The sequence below is a fragment of the Protopterus annectens genome, chromosome 8.part0 (genome assembly GCF_019279795.1).
Source record: "Protopterus annectens isolate FY-2018-M chromosome 8.part0, PAN1.0, whole genome shotgun sequence".
NCBI classification, from domain to species: domain Eukaryota; kingdom Metazoa; phylum Chordata; order Ceratodontiformes; family Protopteridae; genus Protopterus; species Protopterus annectens.
In genome coordinates this window covers 1,969,497,969-1,969,516,638 of record NC_056741.1, presented here as the reverse complement: position 1 = coordinate 1,969,516,638, position 18,670 = coordinate 1,969,497,969, and the positions used below count along the sequence as shown (strand labels likewise).

At 36.6% G+C, this 18,670-nt stretch overlaps 1 protein-coding gene across 1 annotated transcript in view; it reads right to left on the bottom strand.

The window, feature by feature from the left end:
- Nucleotides 1-463: 463 nt before the first annotated feature.
- DOK4 (docking protein 4) overlaps nt 464-18,670 on the bottom strand; it is a 589,260-nt gene continuing 571,053 nt past the window's right edge. The window contains exon 8 of the mRNA XM_044081500.1: nt 464-5,284. Coding sequence (XP_043937435.1) covers nt 5,157-5,284 — 128 coding nt within the window. The 3' untranslated portion in view covers nt 464-5,156. The remainder of the gene's footprint in view (nt 5,285-18,670) is intronic.

The window sequence follows — 18,670 nt, the reverse complement described above, 5'->3', positions numbered from 1 at the left end:
AGGCAAACACCTTAACCATTAGGCCACCCTCCCGACCAGTTTATCTAAGGCTGATCCTGCTGTCTGTCTGTCACTTGGGGGGCAGGAATTGTGTCTGTGTGTGACAAAATTGCTCATCTTAGTAATTCGTATTCATGCAGAATCCGGTCTAGTAAGATGTAGCACTTCAGGAATGTGCACAACTATGAATCCATAAAGGGTACAGCAACAGCACAACTCCGCTCATTCATTAGTGCAGTGAAACTTGCACTGCTGTGCTGTCCTATATGAATCCCAGCCAAAATATCAAACCAGCTGGATGTATTCTGTTCATTATACAAATGTTTAACATTTTATTGCCTTTGTCTTGAGTCATGGCTGAAAAATGCGCTTGGACCAGTCATCAACTAACTAAATGTATAGTTAAGACAATCATATTATATTTTGTTGATAGTAGGAACTTGTAGACCTTTAAAATCAACTTGGACAGAATTAAACATTCTGATGCATTTTTTTTTTATTCACAACACATACATCTGAGTGAAGTAATTGAAATCTGTGATTTAAACATACCACACATCATCTGAAATCATAGCATTTGTGATACAAGAGGAAGTGTCGTCATTTTAGTAAGAAATACATATCCAATTAGAGGTAAAAATACTTGTGACATACTATGCATAAATAAAAGAGTAATAGTTACAGAATATGACACCACTGCCTCTTATGTAATAGTAATTGTGACATTATAGCAGATCTGAAATGGATAGCAAAAGGTAATATTGCTAACAGATTTAACTAAAGCAATAAAACATAGAAGGTATATAAATGATGACAATAAGGTGAAAAGAATCCTCAGCAGATTGAAATGAGCAAGACATGTACCTATAAAAGACAAAGTACGTAAAATGTCAGCTTTGAGCAGGGGACTGTAAAAGACAGAAGGGTATTGTCGATGCAATTGAAAGGTATGATGAGCAGAATACATAAGAAAAGTTAGAGCTAGCACAGTGAAATGGCAGAAAGTACAGCAGTGTTCCAGGATGAGGGATAAAATATCTCAAAATTAAAGAAGGCAGGATAGTTTTGTATGGTACAAGAAACAGTAAATCAAGAAATGTGCTTTCTACAAAGACATAAAACATTCCACAGTAGATCACATATTGAACAGGAATGTAGGAAAGTTATGATACAAATGAAAACTGATATAATATTTGCTCATACGCCAAAATTCTCTATAATGTTTGGAAGTAATAGTTTACCAAAAATAGGATATCAGAACTTTTGACATGCCATATAATCAGCGAAGACTTAGTGCAGAATATGATCAAGCTAGAAAAATAAGAGAGATGCTATGAGCGGTAGTTGGGTTGTTATGGCTCAGGGAGCCTTAGCTATTCAGTTAATACACAACAGATTGATAAACTAGGACAAGACAATTCACAATAAATTTGAAAACCATATAAAGTGGTACAGCTATTAGTGTTGTTGTCATACAGTACTTCAGTCTTCAGTTTAGTCCCTGTCTGGGTGTCCTTTTATGCAGAATCTATGTGTCCTCCATGTGTACACATGGACTGTTTTTACCAGGGTCACTGGTTTCTATAACATCTAAATATATGCTAAGATTTGAACTAGCAAATTTCTAACTTGGTCTTAGAACTGTCTATATGTGCATACTGCAGTGGACTGGCATTGAGTACAGGATTTTGTTTCTTTGCCTTATTCCTACTGCTTACCAGGTAAGCTGTGGCACCCCATAACCATTAGAAAAGGATAAAGCAGTTATTGGAAAATGAATGAAAATATAAATGGAATAACTGCATCAGATGAGGGAGTAAGAACAAAAACAACATTAAGCAGTATATGCCACAACCTAAAACAAAGTTTGAACAGGGTAAAAATTCCTTTCATATAGAACAAATGTAACCAGCTAGGAATAGGGTTATCTTGCAAAGACATGCCATTTAATACAGTGTTAAATTAAACAATGATGCTAATGTTAATAGCACATGCTGCTTAACAAAGAGATCTGGAATAGGCTTAATGTCTATAAAATCAAGTGTCTTTAGGTATTGGTATGTTCCAGTATTTAACAATCTTGTAAAGAACAAGAGGGTGTAGCAATGAGAGCATCTTTTAAAACCAAATATAATTATGGACTGAAATAGAAAGAAGAACTGCATGAAACACAAAACACTAAACGTGCAGGGGCAGTAGAGCCTTGAGTAGCACAAGACAAGAGGGGACTTGATAAAGGCCTTTATGTGCGAGTAATTTTGCACTGCTTGGGATTAAAAGGAATGGAAGGTGGCACGGGTATAAAAGATGGCATCTTCAGGTTTCATAGGAAATCAAATTGCAGCTGCACGGTAGTACACTGGTTTTGTGAGATGAGTCCATGGAATTGGAGGAGAGTGTCTGATGACATAAAGAAAACTGACAGTCTAGCAGGATTTAAAGATAGACTGAGGGAATACATCTAGGAAAGAGAAATCAGCATGATGATAAGACAAAGGATTTTTTCAGCTGTAATGTATGTATGTTTGTCTGTCCAGCTAGGCATTGTTATTTATAATGGAAATCCAAAATGAACAGCTCGATGCATGCAAAATAAACTTGACACTGTTAAATAATTACCATTTAAAGAGAGAATCAACACTCAAAGTTCAAAGAAAAATAAACCGATATAGATAAAGGTAAAGCACCAACAGTAGCAGAAAAATACACATAGAGATGTACCAATAAAAATAAATTGTTACAGTTCATTGGCAAGCAAGTTCAAGCTTAAATATTCAAGTATTCTTCAAGAATGGAATTCAGTAGCTTGTATTTTGCCAGGTTTATGGCTGAAACATGGAAGTTCTGGGCTAGAGGCAGTTAGTTTTTGAATTTACTACCAACAAATATAGAATATAGTGGATAGAACATTATTAAATATGGATCAATATACAGCAAACTGGAGTCTGAATTTAAATGGTAATGAAGTTAACACAATTCACTACTCAGTGAAATGAAGCATTATGGGTATGAAGTGCACAATGACGTGTCAACTTCAGTCACTTTGTTAAGTACAGTACAACATTCATGCAGACTGTATAGAAAAGTGTGACCTAGAACAAAATGTTAGTAATTCTAATTTATGATTACAGACTTAACTGCCTGTCATGGGAATGATCAGCATTATTCCAGCAATTTACACAAATTTCAACAAGTTATTGCTAGTTGAAGAGTAGCCTCCTTTTTTTCTTTATTAATGCATATTACATTGTAATACTGGTTATTTATTCAAAACTTCTGAAAAACTAGGCTGATGAAAGAGGCACAGACACTGCCCGTTACTCTAAGTACAGACAGTGGGTCAGATGATTGAAAGAAACTTCTTCAGATAATGATCCTATGCACAAACATCCCTGAAAGTACTGTTTTCTTGCAAGAAACAGTACTTGGGAACAAACACCAAAAAACTCATGTTTCTTGGTAAAACAGCCCTTTTCAGCTGTTTTTGAACAGCTTTTGTCAGTATTCTGTTTGCAGATTTATGTTACAAACCATCTAATGTCTCTTGTTTACTTGTTTCATTCGACCTGGCCCTCTATGATCCATCCATTCATCCATCCTGTAAGAGTGAATCACTGTCTTCACATACTGTATAGAGAGCATGCCTAACATCTCTAACAAATATTTTGCCACTGATGTGATAGTGAACATGACTACCAGATCTTTCAGAAGGCTCATCGTGCAAATACAACAAAAATCTTGTTCAGTCCTGTCATTTCAAAACACTGTAGTCATAGAAGGGTTTCCCTTACTCTTGTTTTAAAAACAAATATCTAATTGCCATCAGGAGTTTCCCGTTTGTATTTTTCATCTGTCATACAGATGTGTACTTCTTTTTGAATTTGTGCATGCTACTATTTTGACACATACGCAGAGACAGTTTGTTCCAAAGCTTTAGCAGGTGCTGGTCACAATTCTGTCTCTCTCTTCCTACTACAGATGTAATTAATACGTGTGGCTCTTGCCAGCTTTTTTCACTACATAAACATTAAAATGCCAGCAGAAACAGACTAATAATCTTTTGAGTCTGTTTGACTGCACACATTGACTAGTGTCTTGCAGCTATGAAAACTGAAATCTGTCAAAGCAAGATTTTCAAAATCATTAAAATACAATTATGCAAGCAAGTATTCTTGAATTATAAAACAAAATGGAACACCCTACACTGATGTAGTTGAAGGATTGGAGCTATACCATCTGCAAAAATCTACAGCAGGAGATAGCCAAATGCATTTCAGATGCTATTCTATAATACAAACAAAAATGCAAGATTGCTACATTTGTGCATATTCTGATACTGTAATCCTAACTCAAAGTTCTCCTGAGCTGGCATTTTGTTTTCAACACAACAGTTCCAAGAAGTGCAATTTGGCTTTAGGAGAGAGAAGCATGAATGAAACTGTGACTTGGACGGAATTTCCCGACCGCTCTTTCTACTCTTGGGTCTGTAACATCTTCTCATGGCCAGAAGTACAAAAAAAAGTATTCAGTTTGATCAACACAGTGTAAGTCTATTTAACATTGTCAGGTACCTTCAGTTATTTTAAATACTGTTACAAACACAGCCAGCACAAAGCATCACCTTCCAGGTGTATATCATCAAAAAGGAGCTGGGTCATACATTCCAGATATCAAGGAATTAAGCACTGCAAATGAGTCAGTTTTTCCCACTAGTCTTTCTATCTGCCAGCTTTTCATAATTTTAACATTTCTGATGGTTGTCTTCAACATGATTAATAGAACTGTCTGTTGGTTAGAAGTCTTCCAACCCTATGAACACTGAAACAATTAAAAATTATGTTAAATAGCAAGTTCATTTTCACTGTGTTCTTGGACAAAAAAGTTCTGAGTGCCCTTGCAAAGTTTCCTTGTTCAAATGATGCTGCCCCTCTAGTGCTGCATGTCCAGCGGGTAGCTGACAGTAGTCGTGCCACTCTGTTGTCCAATGGGTAGCTATTTTGGCCGTCAGTGGTGTCACTTTGTTTGGGTCATTTATCCACAACCATCAGAAATCCTTGCAGAATGGAGCACCATGTGAATTAGTGCAGTGCGAAACTCTCAAAACCAAACCCTTTACTTGGGAGTCCCAGAACTGGTGAAATGTAATTTGTGTCGCATCACTGAGCTGGGAAGTTTTGGGTTACTCTGCTGCAGTTTGGCTTGGAGACATCTGGATGGTCAAGTAACAGTCGTGTAGGATATAGGTCTGTCTCTGACTTGGCGTGTGCTCCAGCGTAACTCTCTGCTGGGAAGAAAAAATAGTAAGGGGATAAGCTGCAATTGAACAGCAAGCTATATGAAGGATATATGATATAATAAGCAGGCTGTAACCAGACTCAATTTTCAAAAAATTAAGTAAAAAAAAAAAAAAGTGAAACAAAGCTATACATTGTTCTTGTCTCTGACAATGCCTCAGTTAATAAGTTTGTTAGGTTTCACTTCATTCAGCATAATTAAAAGATAGTTATTGGAGGCTGCTTCAGTGAATGCCTGGGAACTAGAACAATTTTAGTTTTACTCTCTTTCTGCAATGTTTGTCATTATTTTAGGTTCACAAAAAGTGATATATCCAGTGGTTGCTGTGTCACAGTGCTACAAGGACCCAAGGAAGTCACACTATGGGTATTCAATTTTGGATGAACCAATGTTCAACATCAGATTTGTATGAAGTGTTAAAAGTTTTTTGGAGATTAACCCTCTACCCCAAATCTCCATGCAAGAGACAGATCCCCTTGAGCCCCAGACATCTTGAAATCAACTTCAATGTTATATCACCTCAGAGAAAAGGGATTTTTCCTCTTGTCAGTGACCTTGTAAGATGGATGTGAATTTTTAACAACTCTCTGAAATCTGAATGTATTTTGTACTGGAGCTCTTTCCTTGATAAATTGCCCAAACTAGCAATAATTCCCAGAAATAGAGAATGAACACAATTGACTGAGTTTAGCTGGCAAATGGACACCTCATTATTAAGACAAATAATAACAGTACCACTTTCTTGGCATTTCCTATTGCAAGTAAACTAATTAAATACAAATAAAAAAGACTGTTATGGGGGCTTACAGCACATTCCTGTTTTTATATATTATTAATTCCAAGTCACAAACACATACAAAAAATACTTACCAAAATATAGGGAATTGCATTACAAAGTACTGACAGATCTTTTAAGAGGCCAGTTGCCCATCAGGGGATTACAATGACAAAATTAATGCACACCTATCATCCTGCTCCTCATGATAACCTCTGATGGAGTCTTCAAAGGCAAATGAAAGGTGTTTTACTTTACTTTAGTATTACATTGCTGGCAATGCATATTCACTTCATTACTAAATGGGAAAAAATAATTTGATGAAACAAATGTTCTTATGAGACCATAGATTGCAGCATACTTTATTTGTAGTAAATCACTATAGTCGTATTTTAGTCTAAGCAGCCTAGTAAGTCCAGGCTTTGAAGATGTCTGTTTAGGAAATATAGAAGTGTAGGCTTTAACAGGAGATATATGGCATGACCCTCCGCAGCATACTCTCTGTGTATGTAAGTTCAAGTTAACCATTCTTCTGTCCCACTGAACTTGTCATTTTGTCCCAAAATCTTGCAATTCTGACATACTTTGGTCCTACCAACTTCTCACAGGGGCTGGTGCATCTGCTCACTTCCTTCTCAGTGTAAAAAATTCTCATACTGCCTTTGAACCATTTAGTTTAAATTCTAACTTAGTCCATTTCTATGGAACATCTTTTTTACTGAAAAAATGCTGCTATCTGCTATATGCAAATAAAATAGCTTCTTTCATTTTTTCACATGGTTTTTGATACTGTGGATGAACAGTTTCTATGTATCTAAGAAGAATACACAACACTGAATAGCTTCACCAGCTGTTTATTATGTCCTACATCCTTGAGTCCTTTGATGACATTACAGAAGCATCGAACATTTCTTTTAGACATGGATCTGCAGCATCTCACAATGCTTTTCATGTCATTAAAACCTCCATCTGCACTTTCAGCAGTATGCACTCTAGCAACAGCAGTGTCACAGTTAGTGGCCTTGTCTGCAGAGAATGACTGTGCTGCCCTGTTCTATCTCTGTCCAGGAGCTTGCAACAGTCATTTGTCTCTTTTCTCAGGATGATTCCCTGGAAAAGACCATACTGCTAAAGAAAGGGTGTTCTATACTCTGAAGATGAGTACTACAGTAATAGAAATGTCAACACCCTGCTTATCCTTAAGTACATCAGGACTACATAAAATTAAACAAATTATGTGCATGGCTGATTTCTACACTTTGAAATAAATTACTTAGGGAACTAAGGTAATACATTGAAAAACAACCTTCTGTATGCTTGAGTTTAATGAGTTATACTCAAAACATCTTTTAACATTTGTTTTCTAAGATCAAATAAGATAAAATTCTATCCTAAATTTACTATCACTGGCAAAAGATGGGCAATGTAACATAATATTACACATTTTCACCATATATTAAACTGTAATTCTGAACAAGAATGTTAACTTGTTCTAAATAAACTATAGGAGTGTTCGGAGGTGCCAGATACAGAACTAAGTGGGCTTTAATCCTAGATGTATTACTAGTTTTTTGTTACTGAAGTTATAAAAGCACATGTTCTTAATACACAGGTTTGAAAGCACCTCACCATTCTATTTAAGAAATTTAGCATCCATGTTTTACAACCAAACACCAATTTAAAAGTATCATTGTTTCTAGGAATCCCTTCTTACCTATTGTCTTACATGTCACATTTACTGCTGCAGCAACATGACATTGTTCTAACATGGTTATGGTACAGCTAGTAAGTTTAAAGGTGCCAAACTTGAGCTGTGGACCTGATATGTTCGAAATATCAGTAACAGGCAAATAACTATCTAAAATGTTATTATTTCCCAATACTATTTAGGTAGTCAGTTTCAGTAACACTGTATGGTGTTGCTACATAAGCAAGTTTCTTTTCTACAATTATGACTTTTCCTGCTCCAACAGTAATACTTAATACAGTAACATAGTGTGGCAAGATTATTATACATTAAGAATTACATTAAGTTCTAAGAAAATATATTAGGATCAAATCTTCAGTGCATTTCCTTGGTATTTTTCAGTATCATCTGTCTAGTGGTCAGATTCACTCAGATATGGGCAATGAGGTCAGCAGACTTATCAAAAATGTGAAACAAATTATGTTTCCCTTGTGATTCTAGCCAGCCTGCAGTGTAAGCATTGGCTCTAACTGATGTGATCTCATGATCCCATGCACAAAACGGGAAAAGGTGGGTTGATGTCAATACCTTAGCACACATGTATTGTGTGGAAAAAGTGTCTAGTTCTTAACAAAGCATAATTTATTTAAAAAAAAAATCTTCATTGTTTTATTTACCACAGTGGTTAATCAGTAACATGTGATCAAAACAATATGTCTGTACTTAAAGAACAGTATGCATGATAACCTAGCTTATTTGACAATGTCAAACATATGTCATTATTAACAGCTACTGATATTTTTGAGCCTTTTAGTAGCTCCTTCCTGATACACCAATTTTGTTTTGCTTGTATGCTCTATAAAAGTGAATTGCATACACTATAGGTTTGCTCAGGGTGAATCTTGTACCCTACTTGGTCACAAAATACCACTTGGAAGTGCACTCATTCAGTATGGAAAGGAATGACCTTATATAAGAGCCTTTATGCAGGAACACTTTTAATTCTTGATTATAAGTCTACTACTTCCTGACAACACACACAACACTACCTTAGTAAAGTTCATTATTTTTAGGAAATATATGCAAAAAGACCAGAGAGAAAGCTTCTTTATGTCTTCAGAGAATAAAGACTTGGGGGAAATTTAGCTAAAATGTAAGGAACCAAAATCAGTCCCCTGATGCAGAGGGATAAAGCCCTTACTCCACCTCTAATGACATGGTCTTCGACTAGTGGCACAGGTGACAGAGGAACCACGATGAGGAGCATGGGAGTTAGTGGCTGACATTGTCTTGCCCATCCTGGGTGAAGAGAAGGCTAAGCCTACTTTAATAGCAACATTAGCACCATGGCAAGCTCTGTTCTGTAGTGGGGTACCGCTTGGTTAGGAGAATGGTCATGACTGGAAGCACTTATGTACCTTCCAAAGGGAGCAGCTGTGGGCCTTGCAAGGCTGCAGCAGTATGGTGGGGTTTAGGGCACACTGTCCAGCAGCACTACTAGTGTTCTTTATCTCCCCACTGAGCTAGATGTGGGGTCGTTTGAGTCCAGGGGAGGTCAAGGCAGGTCCAGTAAACCAGTGAATGAGAAGAAGAGCTGGAGGCAGCTGCGGGGGATGAAAAAATCTGAGGACCCAAAGTAGCTTAAAGTATGCAACAGACTGTTAATGTCATAAGATTGGACTGCCCCGCTTCATTAGGGTGCACCTGTCCCACCCACCCTTCCTCCCATCATTTGTGGCACCTACTGAAAGGCATCTGATTACATTCAGGAAGATGTTACTTACTACTATTGCATCACTTTTCAGCAGTAAAAACATGAAATGATTTGGTTGCCCTATTCTGCTATTCATAAGTTGTTTCACACTTACTGCTCATCATGCTGCCTTTCATTCATTATTAGCTCAGGATATTTATCACAAGAACTTTTTCATTCCTGCATCCACACTCTATGTTAATCATCCATTATACTTAGCATACATCAACTAGATATCTTTAGAAATGTCCCTGTGCCTCAAAACTGAATTCCAGTCCATAAAAATTAGGCACCTACCAAGTCAGTGTGAGTGCTCATTCAGATCCTGGATTTGCTAAGGCTAGTCACATCCTCAGTGACCACCCAGAGCCAATATGGTCTCATTCACATGATGGCATTAAAATAGTATACCTAAATACCCATCACCCATGTAACAAAGTCTGTTGTCAATACTGGGTAACTATGTGCATATACGTCTTCTATACTTCTTGTATTAGAAGCATAGTTATGAACACATATCAAACACAAAAGCCAGCAAGATCTTACTTTTACAATTCAGTACCTTTATATCCAACAAAACCCATAAAATTGCAGGGCATACAGCAATCATCTGTGTTACCATAAATGAATGCTCCTGAATAACAGATCTTCCTCAGTACCATGAATGATGCTACAGTGCTGCCATTCAGAATGAGCATTACCAGAAGTATAATTATATGCTATGCCTACTTTACCCAAAGCAGGAAATAATATGGCAGAAAATATTCTCTGCCAGGTCGGAAATGATATTATACAAAATTTGGTAATCCTAGGTAACCTTAGCAGGGATGGAAGAGAACAAGAGTACTTTACTCATCCACCTGTCCGGTTATTTTTGTTCGGTTAATAACACTTACTACAATAACAGGCAAAGCCTCCAACAGAAAGTATCATAGGTTGGATATTGATTACATATCCCAGTAATAAAGTGCCTTCTGGCATTATTCCCGACCACCTTTCCAACTTCCCCAGCTGTCATTAAGACAAAATCAACAAGGAACACTATTATGCCTTAAGTAGAAATAGACATTTCAGCCCTTAATCTCATATCTACCTTGAAATGAACTAACTGGTCTTCACTTTAGTATCTGGCTTCAGACCTTGCAGTTAAATTCTGTAAGTAAGATCTTCTTATCCCTTCTCAACAATAATAAGGGTTAAACTTAACACTTAATAACTAGAGCAAGGAACGCTTTTATGTAACAGACTGACTAAATGTAAAAGATATTTCATTCTCTTAAGACTCTCTTCTTACCTTGCTCAATACACAAAGCTTTATAATTGTGTCAATTATAAGCTTAGCGACAGCAGAAGAAACTGCTTCCAACATGTTCAGGCACTACATATTCACCAACTTCAATGCTTCTAGCAAGATTTAATGCTTAACCCATTAAAGCTTCTTCACTAAATCTCTATCTAGACACTAGCTTACTTGATGTTGCCAAAGAGTTTAGTGATTCCTTCATATTGTCAAAGTTGCCCAGTCCACAACCATGCCTATTAAGAAAACAGTAGAAGATACATGAGCTTCAAGTCACATCTGCTTGCTTTCCCTATCCCATGTCTCAGCTGACTTGGTCAGTAAATTGCAACACAGCATAAAACACTCCTAGAATGTGTTCTCTCTCTCTCTCTCTCTCTCTCTCTAACTTCCTGACACCAATAAAGATGGGGAGATGGAAAAATGGCCTTCATGTAAATGATGCGGTTCTCAAATCTAATCAAAAACTTTGCTTGCTCTACTGGATGAAATATTTTCTTTAAAAAAGCATACATAACCACTGTCTGACCTTTACCTACTACCTAGTTTAATGTATGTTTACAGTGTAATCTAATCTTTGAGTATTGCATTCTACTACCAAATTCAAGTAAGCATGTAACAAAATATCTGAATTTGTCTCCAATTTCCAACTAGAAAACATCACTGTAATGCCCTAAATGGTATCAAATGGGTGGAAATTCTAGTGACCGCCCCAATTACAAGCCAATAGCCATCCTATCTCCCCTATATAAAAATACTTGAAAAACGTATACAGTCCCAAATTCTTACCTACATTACTGAAAACTCAGTACTTTCCCCTAAACAGCATGGCTTCCGTCCACATCACAGCACCACTGCTGCACTACTAAGCTTTGTTACAGCAGTAAATCAAAGTAGAAATAACAGTAACCGTGTCTTTTCCATCCTTCTTGATATGTCCAAAGCCTTTGACATGTTGTCACACTTAAATTCAATATGCAAGATATCTTCTCTAGGCTTTGATAACCTCTCACTATCCCGCTTTAACAGTTACCTGTCAAATAGATAACAAGCTGTAAAGTGGCAAAACATCTCTTCCTTTCTGAAAGTAATCGTGGAAGTCACTCAAGGCTCTGTATTAGGTCTATTGCTTTTTAATATATTCATTAATTACCTGCCTTTAGCAACCATACAAGCAACTATCATCCAATATGCAGATGCTTCCATAATCACCTGCCCTACCAAAAACATGGTTAAACTACAGCAGTATACCTGACATGCTCTCTCACAGATTGAGACTTGGCTAATTGACTCACAGCTCCTTTTAATACCCCCCCCCCCCCAAAAAAAAAATCCAAACTTCTCTTATTCCTTCCTAAGCAACTATCCAACCAAAAAAATCCTTCTCAGTTCTATCATCAAACAGTACTAAGACAGAAATGGTAAGCCATGCCAAGCTACTAGGGGTTACTATTGATGAAAACCTAAAATTCATCCACCCCATAAAGCAGGCTGTAAAGAAAATTCATCCAAAATTGTGAGCCCTCTATACAGCCACATACCTAACAGAACAGGCTAGGATATGCATTGCCTGATGTCTTCTCATCCCTATCTCCTATACGCAGTCCCCACACCTGTCAATTTACAGCTCTCCTTACTTGCCCAGTGCTATAATAAAATTGCAAAATTTGAAGCCAACCAGCATTATAGGCACATCATTGCCTCTCACTGAGGCAACTTCAGTGGCTGGAATTAAGGCACTACTTAACCTGCTCACAGCTTGCCATGGCACTTAATCTCATATACAGCCCAGACAAATGCCAAAGTATAAGCAATATTCTCCAACTGTACAATCCTAAAAGATCACTAAGTTCTGCAGAAAAATTTTGCTAACTGTAACTAAATAAAATAACACTGATGGAGACTCCATATTCTCCTTCTCTCTCTCTAAAACCCAGAATTCCCTATCTCGCTCTCTCTTATAATGTTAGAAAACAATAATTCTTTCAAACTACACTTAAGGGATCATCTAAAAATGCTTAGCTAAGATCTTGGATCCCTCCTGAAATAATCTAAATGCTGCCTCTCCCAGCTTCCTTCTACTCTCTATATAGGCTCTCTACTCACTGAATGACTGTCATAATGCTCCAGGTATAGCTACAATCTGCTCTACTGCTCTTTGTAAGTTGAAAACCCTCCTGCGTTATTGTCACCCTCAAAGTTTACAAAAAAAAATTTCTGCCATAAAGATTTCTAACAAATTGCATTATCTGTCAGTCATAAGTAATGTCTTTTCATTTTCTTGTCCTCAAATGCAGCATTGTATGACATGTTAATTCTACTATGTGTAATTTCCATATTAGGTGCAAAAAAATCTTTATCAAGCTGTAACTAACTTATATTGACCTAAAATGTATTTATGTTTATTGTCCAAAACATATAAACTATTATTTTACCATTTACTTGTTTTATTGTGGAGCTTTCCTCCCCGGCCTCCTCTGAAAAGGGGCAGCTTGTCTATTCAGTGTGACCATCCCAATAAACAAACACAATAAATGAATGAATGAATAAATAAATAAATAACTGCCATACACTCCAATATTAGATGTATTGCACAATTCCTGCATTCTCTTAAACCTTGCTCCTCCTCCTGAACATTATTCTGCATGCATTATTCCCACAAATTCTATTACAGGTAAGAATAATTTACATAAAGGCTGACAGCCACCTAAGATCAGATGCAGTTCACCCCTGGTTCCTTTCCCTATCCCATATATTCCAGCTTCATAATAATGCTATTGGGGGAGGGCCAGAGGCCTACAAATATTACACAGTTGTTTAGATAAAAGTATGGTTATTGGAAAACATTCACTGTCAGATCCCCCACAATCTTCATTTTAACTCATCACTTTCCATTTTAATTGGGCATTTCTTCACATCTATCTCACTGATTGAATCCATCATTATTTTGACTTCATTTATTCTAGGTTGCATTGCATTTTTCCATTGTTTAATAATACCTCTTTTTGTTGTTGTTGTTGTTGTGTCTTTTGGCTTTTCCCGGTTAGGGGTCGCCACATCGGAACTCCGGTCCGCTAATGATTAGCAGTAGATTTTTACATGCCGAGTTGCCAGCCCTGATGCACAACCTTCAACAAAGGTACACCCATTCATGCATGTCTCCACACAGAAGACACTCTAGCTGAGAATCGAACAGGACAACGTCTTTACTGTGAGGCGACAACGCTACCGCAGCATCACCACCGCAGTACCAATAATACCTCTTTTTGTAACTATCATTAATAACAATGTCTGTATAGCTACATATCTGGGCTTCTCCACTCCTCACCAGTTTAGCAGGAAGAATTACTTGGCAAGACAATCCTTGCCATAGGCCATGTTCTCTAGTAATTCAGCTAATTCTTCTTTATTTTCTGCAGTTCTCCACATTCTTATAAAAAACGTGCTCCCAAAACCCATATTCTCCCTGGTTACATCATCAGCATGAGCTTGTGATGTGTGGGAACATCCTGTGGATCTTATCTGAGGTATAACAATAACAGTGTAAATATTTACAGGCAAATATCCCACATTTTCTTGACTTTATAGCAAACCATGGTGCTAGGGAACTTGTACTGATCCCTTTTATCTATAGGCTGGGACATCCTTTTATTCCAAGCCTTTCTTGCCAGTTTATAACTAGATTTGAGATAACGTTAGCTTTTCTGAATGAACTTTCTCTGCTTTACCTTCCCCCAAATGTTTTAATCTCTCTCTTTTCAAACTGTCCAAAAACCCACCTCTGGCTTGTAAAGATAAGATTAAATCAAATAAAGACTCAGAGGGATTATTTGATTGCTTAGAATTTATTATCTTTTTTCATAAAGATCAGCGTCCACCTCCTCAGGTACTGTTTTTTTTTTTATGTGTTTCCACCCACATTTCCTTCGCATCCTGGTGGGGTTAAAGATAAATCATCACTCCCAGGTATTTAAATCCCTGGTGTCCCAAAAGGAATGGATCTTATCATCTGAAGGAATATAATTCATTACAATTGCCTCAGTCATTTTTCTTATAGCCTGAAACCTTACCAGATATGTGTAAGTCATTAAATAGTTAATACAACTCTTTATCTGGTTTCACTATATATAATACTGTATCATCAGCTTAAAGCATACTTTTTCCTGTGTAGCCCCTATAGCTTTTTGTCTTATTTTTTGAGCAAGTGGTTCTATACAGATGGGGGAGCAGACATCCTTGCCTTACACCTCTCAATAACTCCACCTCCTCAGATAGTCCTCTGAACATTTGATAAGGGCTTTATAATCCTGATGTATGCCAGAAATAACCTATACAAATTCCTTTGGGAATCCACATTTTTGCAAGTCATCTCTGAGGAGCACCCATCTGACTTTAACAAATGCTTTTTCATCTGCACATTGCATCTTTTATACTTTTCCTGAAATTCCAAACACAGACATATACAGCTCAGATTTTTATTTTAAATCCAGAATTTCTAATTTTCAAACACATTTCTGTGTAGCATCAAAGAAATTGGCGATTATATTGAAGAAGTTCAAAGGGTTTATCTGTACTTTGCGGCTGTCTGGACCATCACTGGTTTTTCATGTGAAAATTTAATGCCACCACGAGCTTCACTGCAATGTGTTACATAGTATCAGCTGTGCTTTATAGTGTTTTTTAATGAAGTGTTTTGGAATTTGTCTTTCAGAAAACCGTCAATCTAATTAATGTGCTTTAACAACTCATAGGTAAACTCATACCAAGCCAAAGACTGAAGAAATTAATCTGAAGAACTGGTGGTTTAGCATGACTGAAACTGTCATTTTGGATGCCAAAATATAACATTAGTTGATTTAATATTAATAATGTGAAAGTAAAACACGAATAATTTATTTTACATCAAAAACTGAAAAATGAGACTGGCATGCTATTATATGTAGATGTGATAATAAAGAGGCAATTTTAGAAAGAATTTTGCAGACTGAAGAAAACAGCTTTAAAAGTTCCAGAATCGTTGCAACTTAAAAATACATCTGTTGGTGCAAAAGTAAATTTAATTCTGAAACAATGTAGTATTATGAACACTGCAAAGTATAAACAGTTACCATTTATTGAACTGTTTTGATGAAGAAGTCACACAGCACACAGACCATACTTTTGGTAACTCCACATGTAGATACAACTACAGTAGCCATCACTATATAATTACACACACACACACACACACACACACACACACACACACACACACACACACACACGCACACACGCACGCACGCACACACGCACACACACACACACACACACACACACACACACACACACACACACACACACACACACACACACACACACACACACACACACACACACACACACACACACACACACACACACACACACACACACACACACACACACACATTACAGAATTGTTGAATCCTAGATAGTTGAGTATCAGTTACCACAGAGGATTAAGGCTCTGAATTATTATTGCTCAGGTTCCTGTACTCCATAGTACAGGATTTGATTCTTTCCACCTTCATTTACCTACTATGTGAGTCTGAGCAAGTGTCACTTAACTAGACTGTACTCCGAGTTTGCTCCTGAAAAGAGACATTTGTGTCCAATGGTCTTTCCTGATCAGCAAATGTTTGGAATAAAATAAACAGAGCACATCAATTGCTATAGTCCAGAAATGAATGATATCATTAATACACCAAAGAGGCTGTATTCACAACTGCTGACAAAACATAAAAGTGCAGCAGACTAATTTCAGAGTGTAAAATCAACCTAAAATTCTCAGTACAAGCATCGCATTACACTTAAGGGAACAGTATCTGTGCAATATATCCAAAAGGATGAACTTCGAATCAAAAACTGGAGCCTAATTATTTGTAATGATAGTCATTATTAATTCATGGCTACAATGACCAACAACAGACTCATGTTTAATCTGCATTAGACCAGTTACCTTGGAAGTCCTCCAGATAGTCTTCTATGACACCACAGCAAGTTGTCTATAAACTTTTCAAGCTGAGCAACTTGCATCAGTGGGGTTTCTATGACCCTTTCAGTTACTGCTGGCCAATCACAATGCTTTGCTTGACAGAAGGGGCTGTAATGGGGGTGTGGCCAAGATGCTGATAGGCTAGCAGCATAATATCACCACTTTGCTGCTGTATTTCTATTTCTGACAGGAATTTAAATTTTTATATCCTAAATATTTTTAAAGAGAATCCTTTATTTTATATTATATTGAAGGATATTAAGTAAATATCTTTATATATTTTAATTTTTCCTGTCAATATTTTACCAGAAAGCTTCCTTGCTTGTGTGTCTTGAAATGAGTCACTCAAATGTAAACTTACAGGACTTATCTCTAAAAAAGAACCCCAGTCTGTGCTTACTAATTATACAAGAACTCTCATTAAAAATGGACAAAACAGATAACAAACTTGACAACATTTTAAAGAAAAATGCTCTAAACAGATGGAACAAATTCATGAGACTTTAAAACAACACAAATCCCAGATAACTGGAATAGAAGATGCTCTGAATGACATGGAAAGAAAGGTATCTGAAGGTGAGAACAATACTGAATTTTTAATGAGACAGAATACTTTGTTATTAAATACAATTGATGACTTGGAAAATATATCTAGGAGAAGTAATATTCATATCGTTGGCTTGCCTGAAAAAATAGAAGGAGGAACAATGGCAAACATTCTTATTTCTGGCTTCCTAAGGCTCTGAATTTATCTGAAGCTATGTCGTGTGGCATAGAAAGAGCACTTGTTGCTTCTTCATCAAAAATTAACCCATGACCGAGATCAGTTATTGTTAAATTCTTCTCATCTCAGGAAAAGGAACTAATATTCAAAACAGCTTGGCCCAACTCTCCCATCAAGATAAATGACAAAATAGTAAGATTTGACAATGACTATTCTAATGCTGTAATGACTAAAAGGAAAAACATTTTACCAATAATTAAAGAACTCAAGAAAAGACAGATTAAAGTTCATTTGCTTTCCCCTGCTAGACTTAAAATATTCCTGCCTGATGAAGTTAAACATGCTGAAGATCTGGATTCTGCTATGACTTTTCTAAAAACAAAGAAAATTCTGGAGCATATTGAAGAAATGGACTGGAACATTAATTATTTATAGATACAAGCTAAAACAAATGGTTGGAAATTTACTGAGAAAAAAAGAAATTAAAGGATAAATGACTTTTATTTCAATAGGTTCAAAAGTATAACATTGAAACTTGTAAGAGGCTGGCGCTAAAAGTTAAAGACTGGTGCTAAACAAATTGAAAATTTACCATTTCTTACTGTTTGCCTCTGAAAATTTACCATTTCTTACTGTTTGCCTCTGGCCACAACATAGTTGGGGGTGGAATAACTTCTGACGTATGCAAAGTTACAAAGCCACCCAGGTGTTCCGCCATTTTTTACGAGTCACTGCTGTGATCCTGAACCCAGGTGGTAGTCGCAATAACAGGGTTCGTATGTTATATTCTATCTTAGTTTAAACATATTTCTGTGAATATCTTAGCGACTCATAGTAGGGTTTATTAAAGTTTCATCAGGGTACAGTCTTTCATCTGAAAAGCGGTTGCTTTAGGTGTAACAAGGTTGCGTGTATAAGTTTATGAGTAACTCAGTGCATTTAATGTTAACATTTGCTATGTAACATGGTATTAATTTCAGGTTAGCTAAGTGACTGTTTCCTACCAGAGTAGGTCCTGAATGTAGCATATATTGTTTTTCACTAGCATTAGCTTGTATGTAAATGTTAGTTATTTAGTAGATAAGAAGGAGTGCTACAGGGATACAAACCTGGAACCATTATT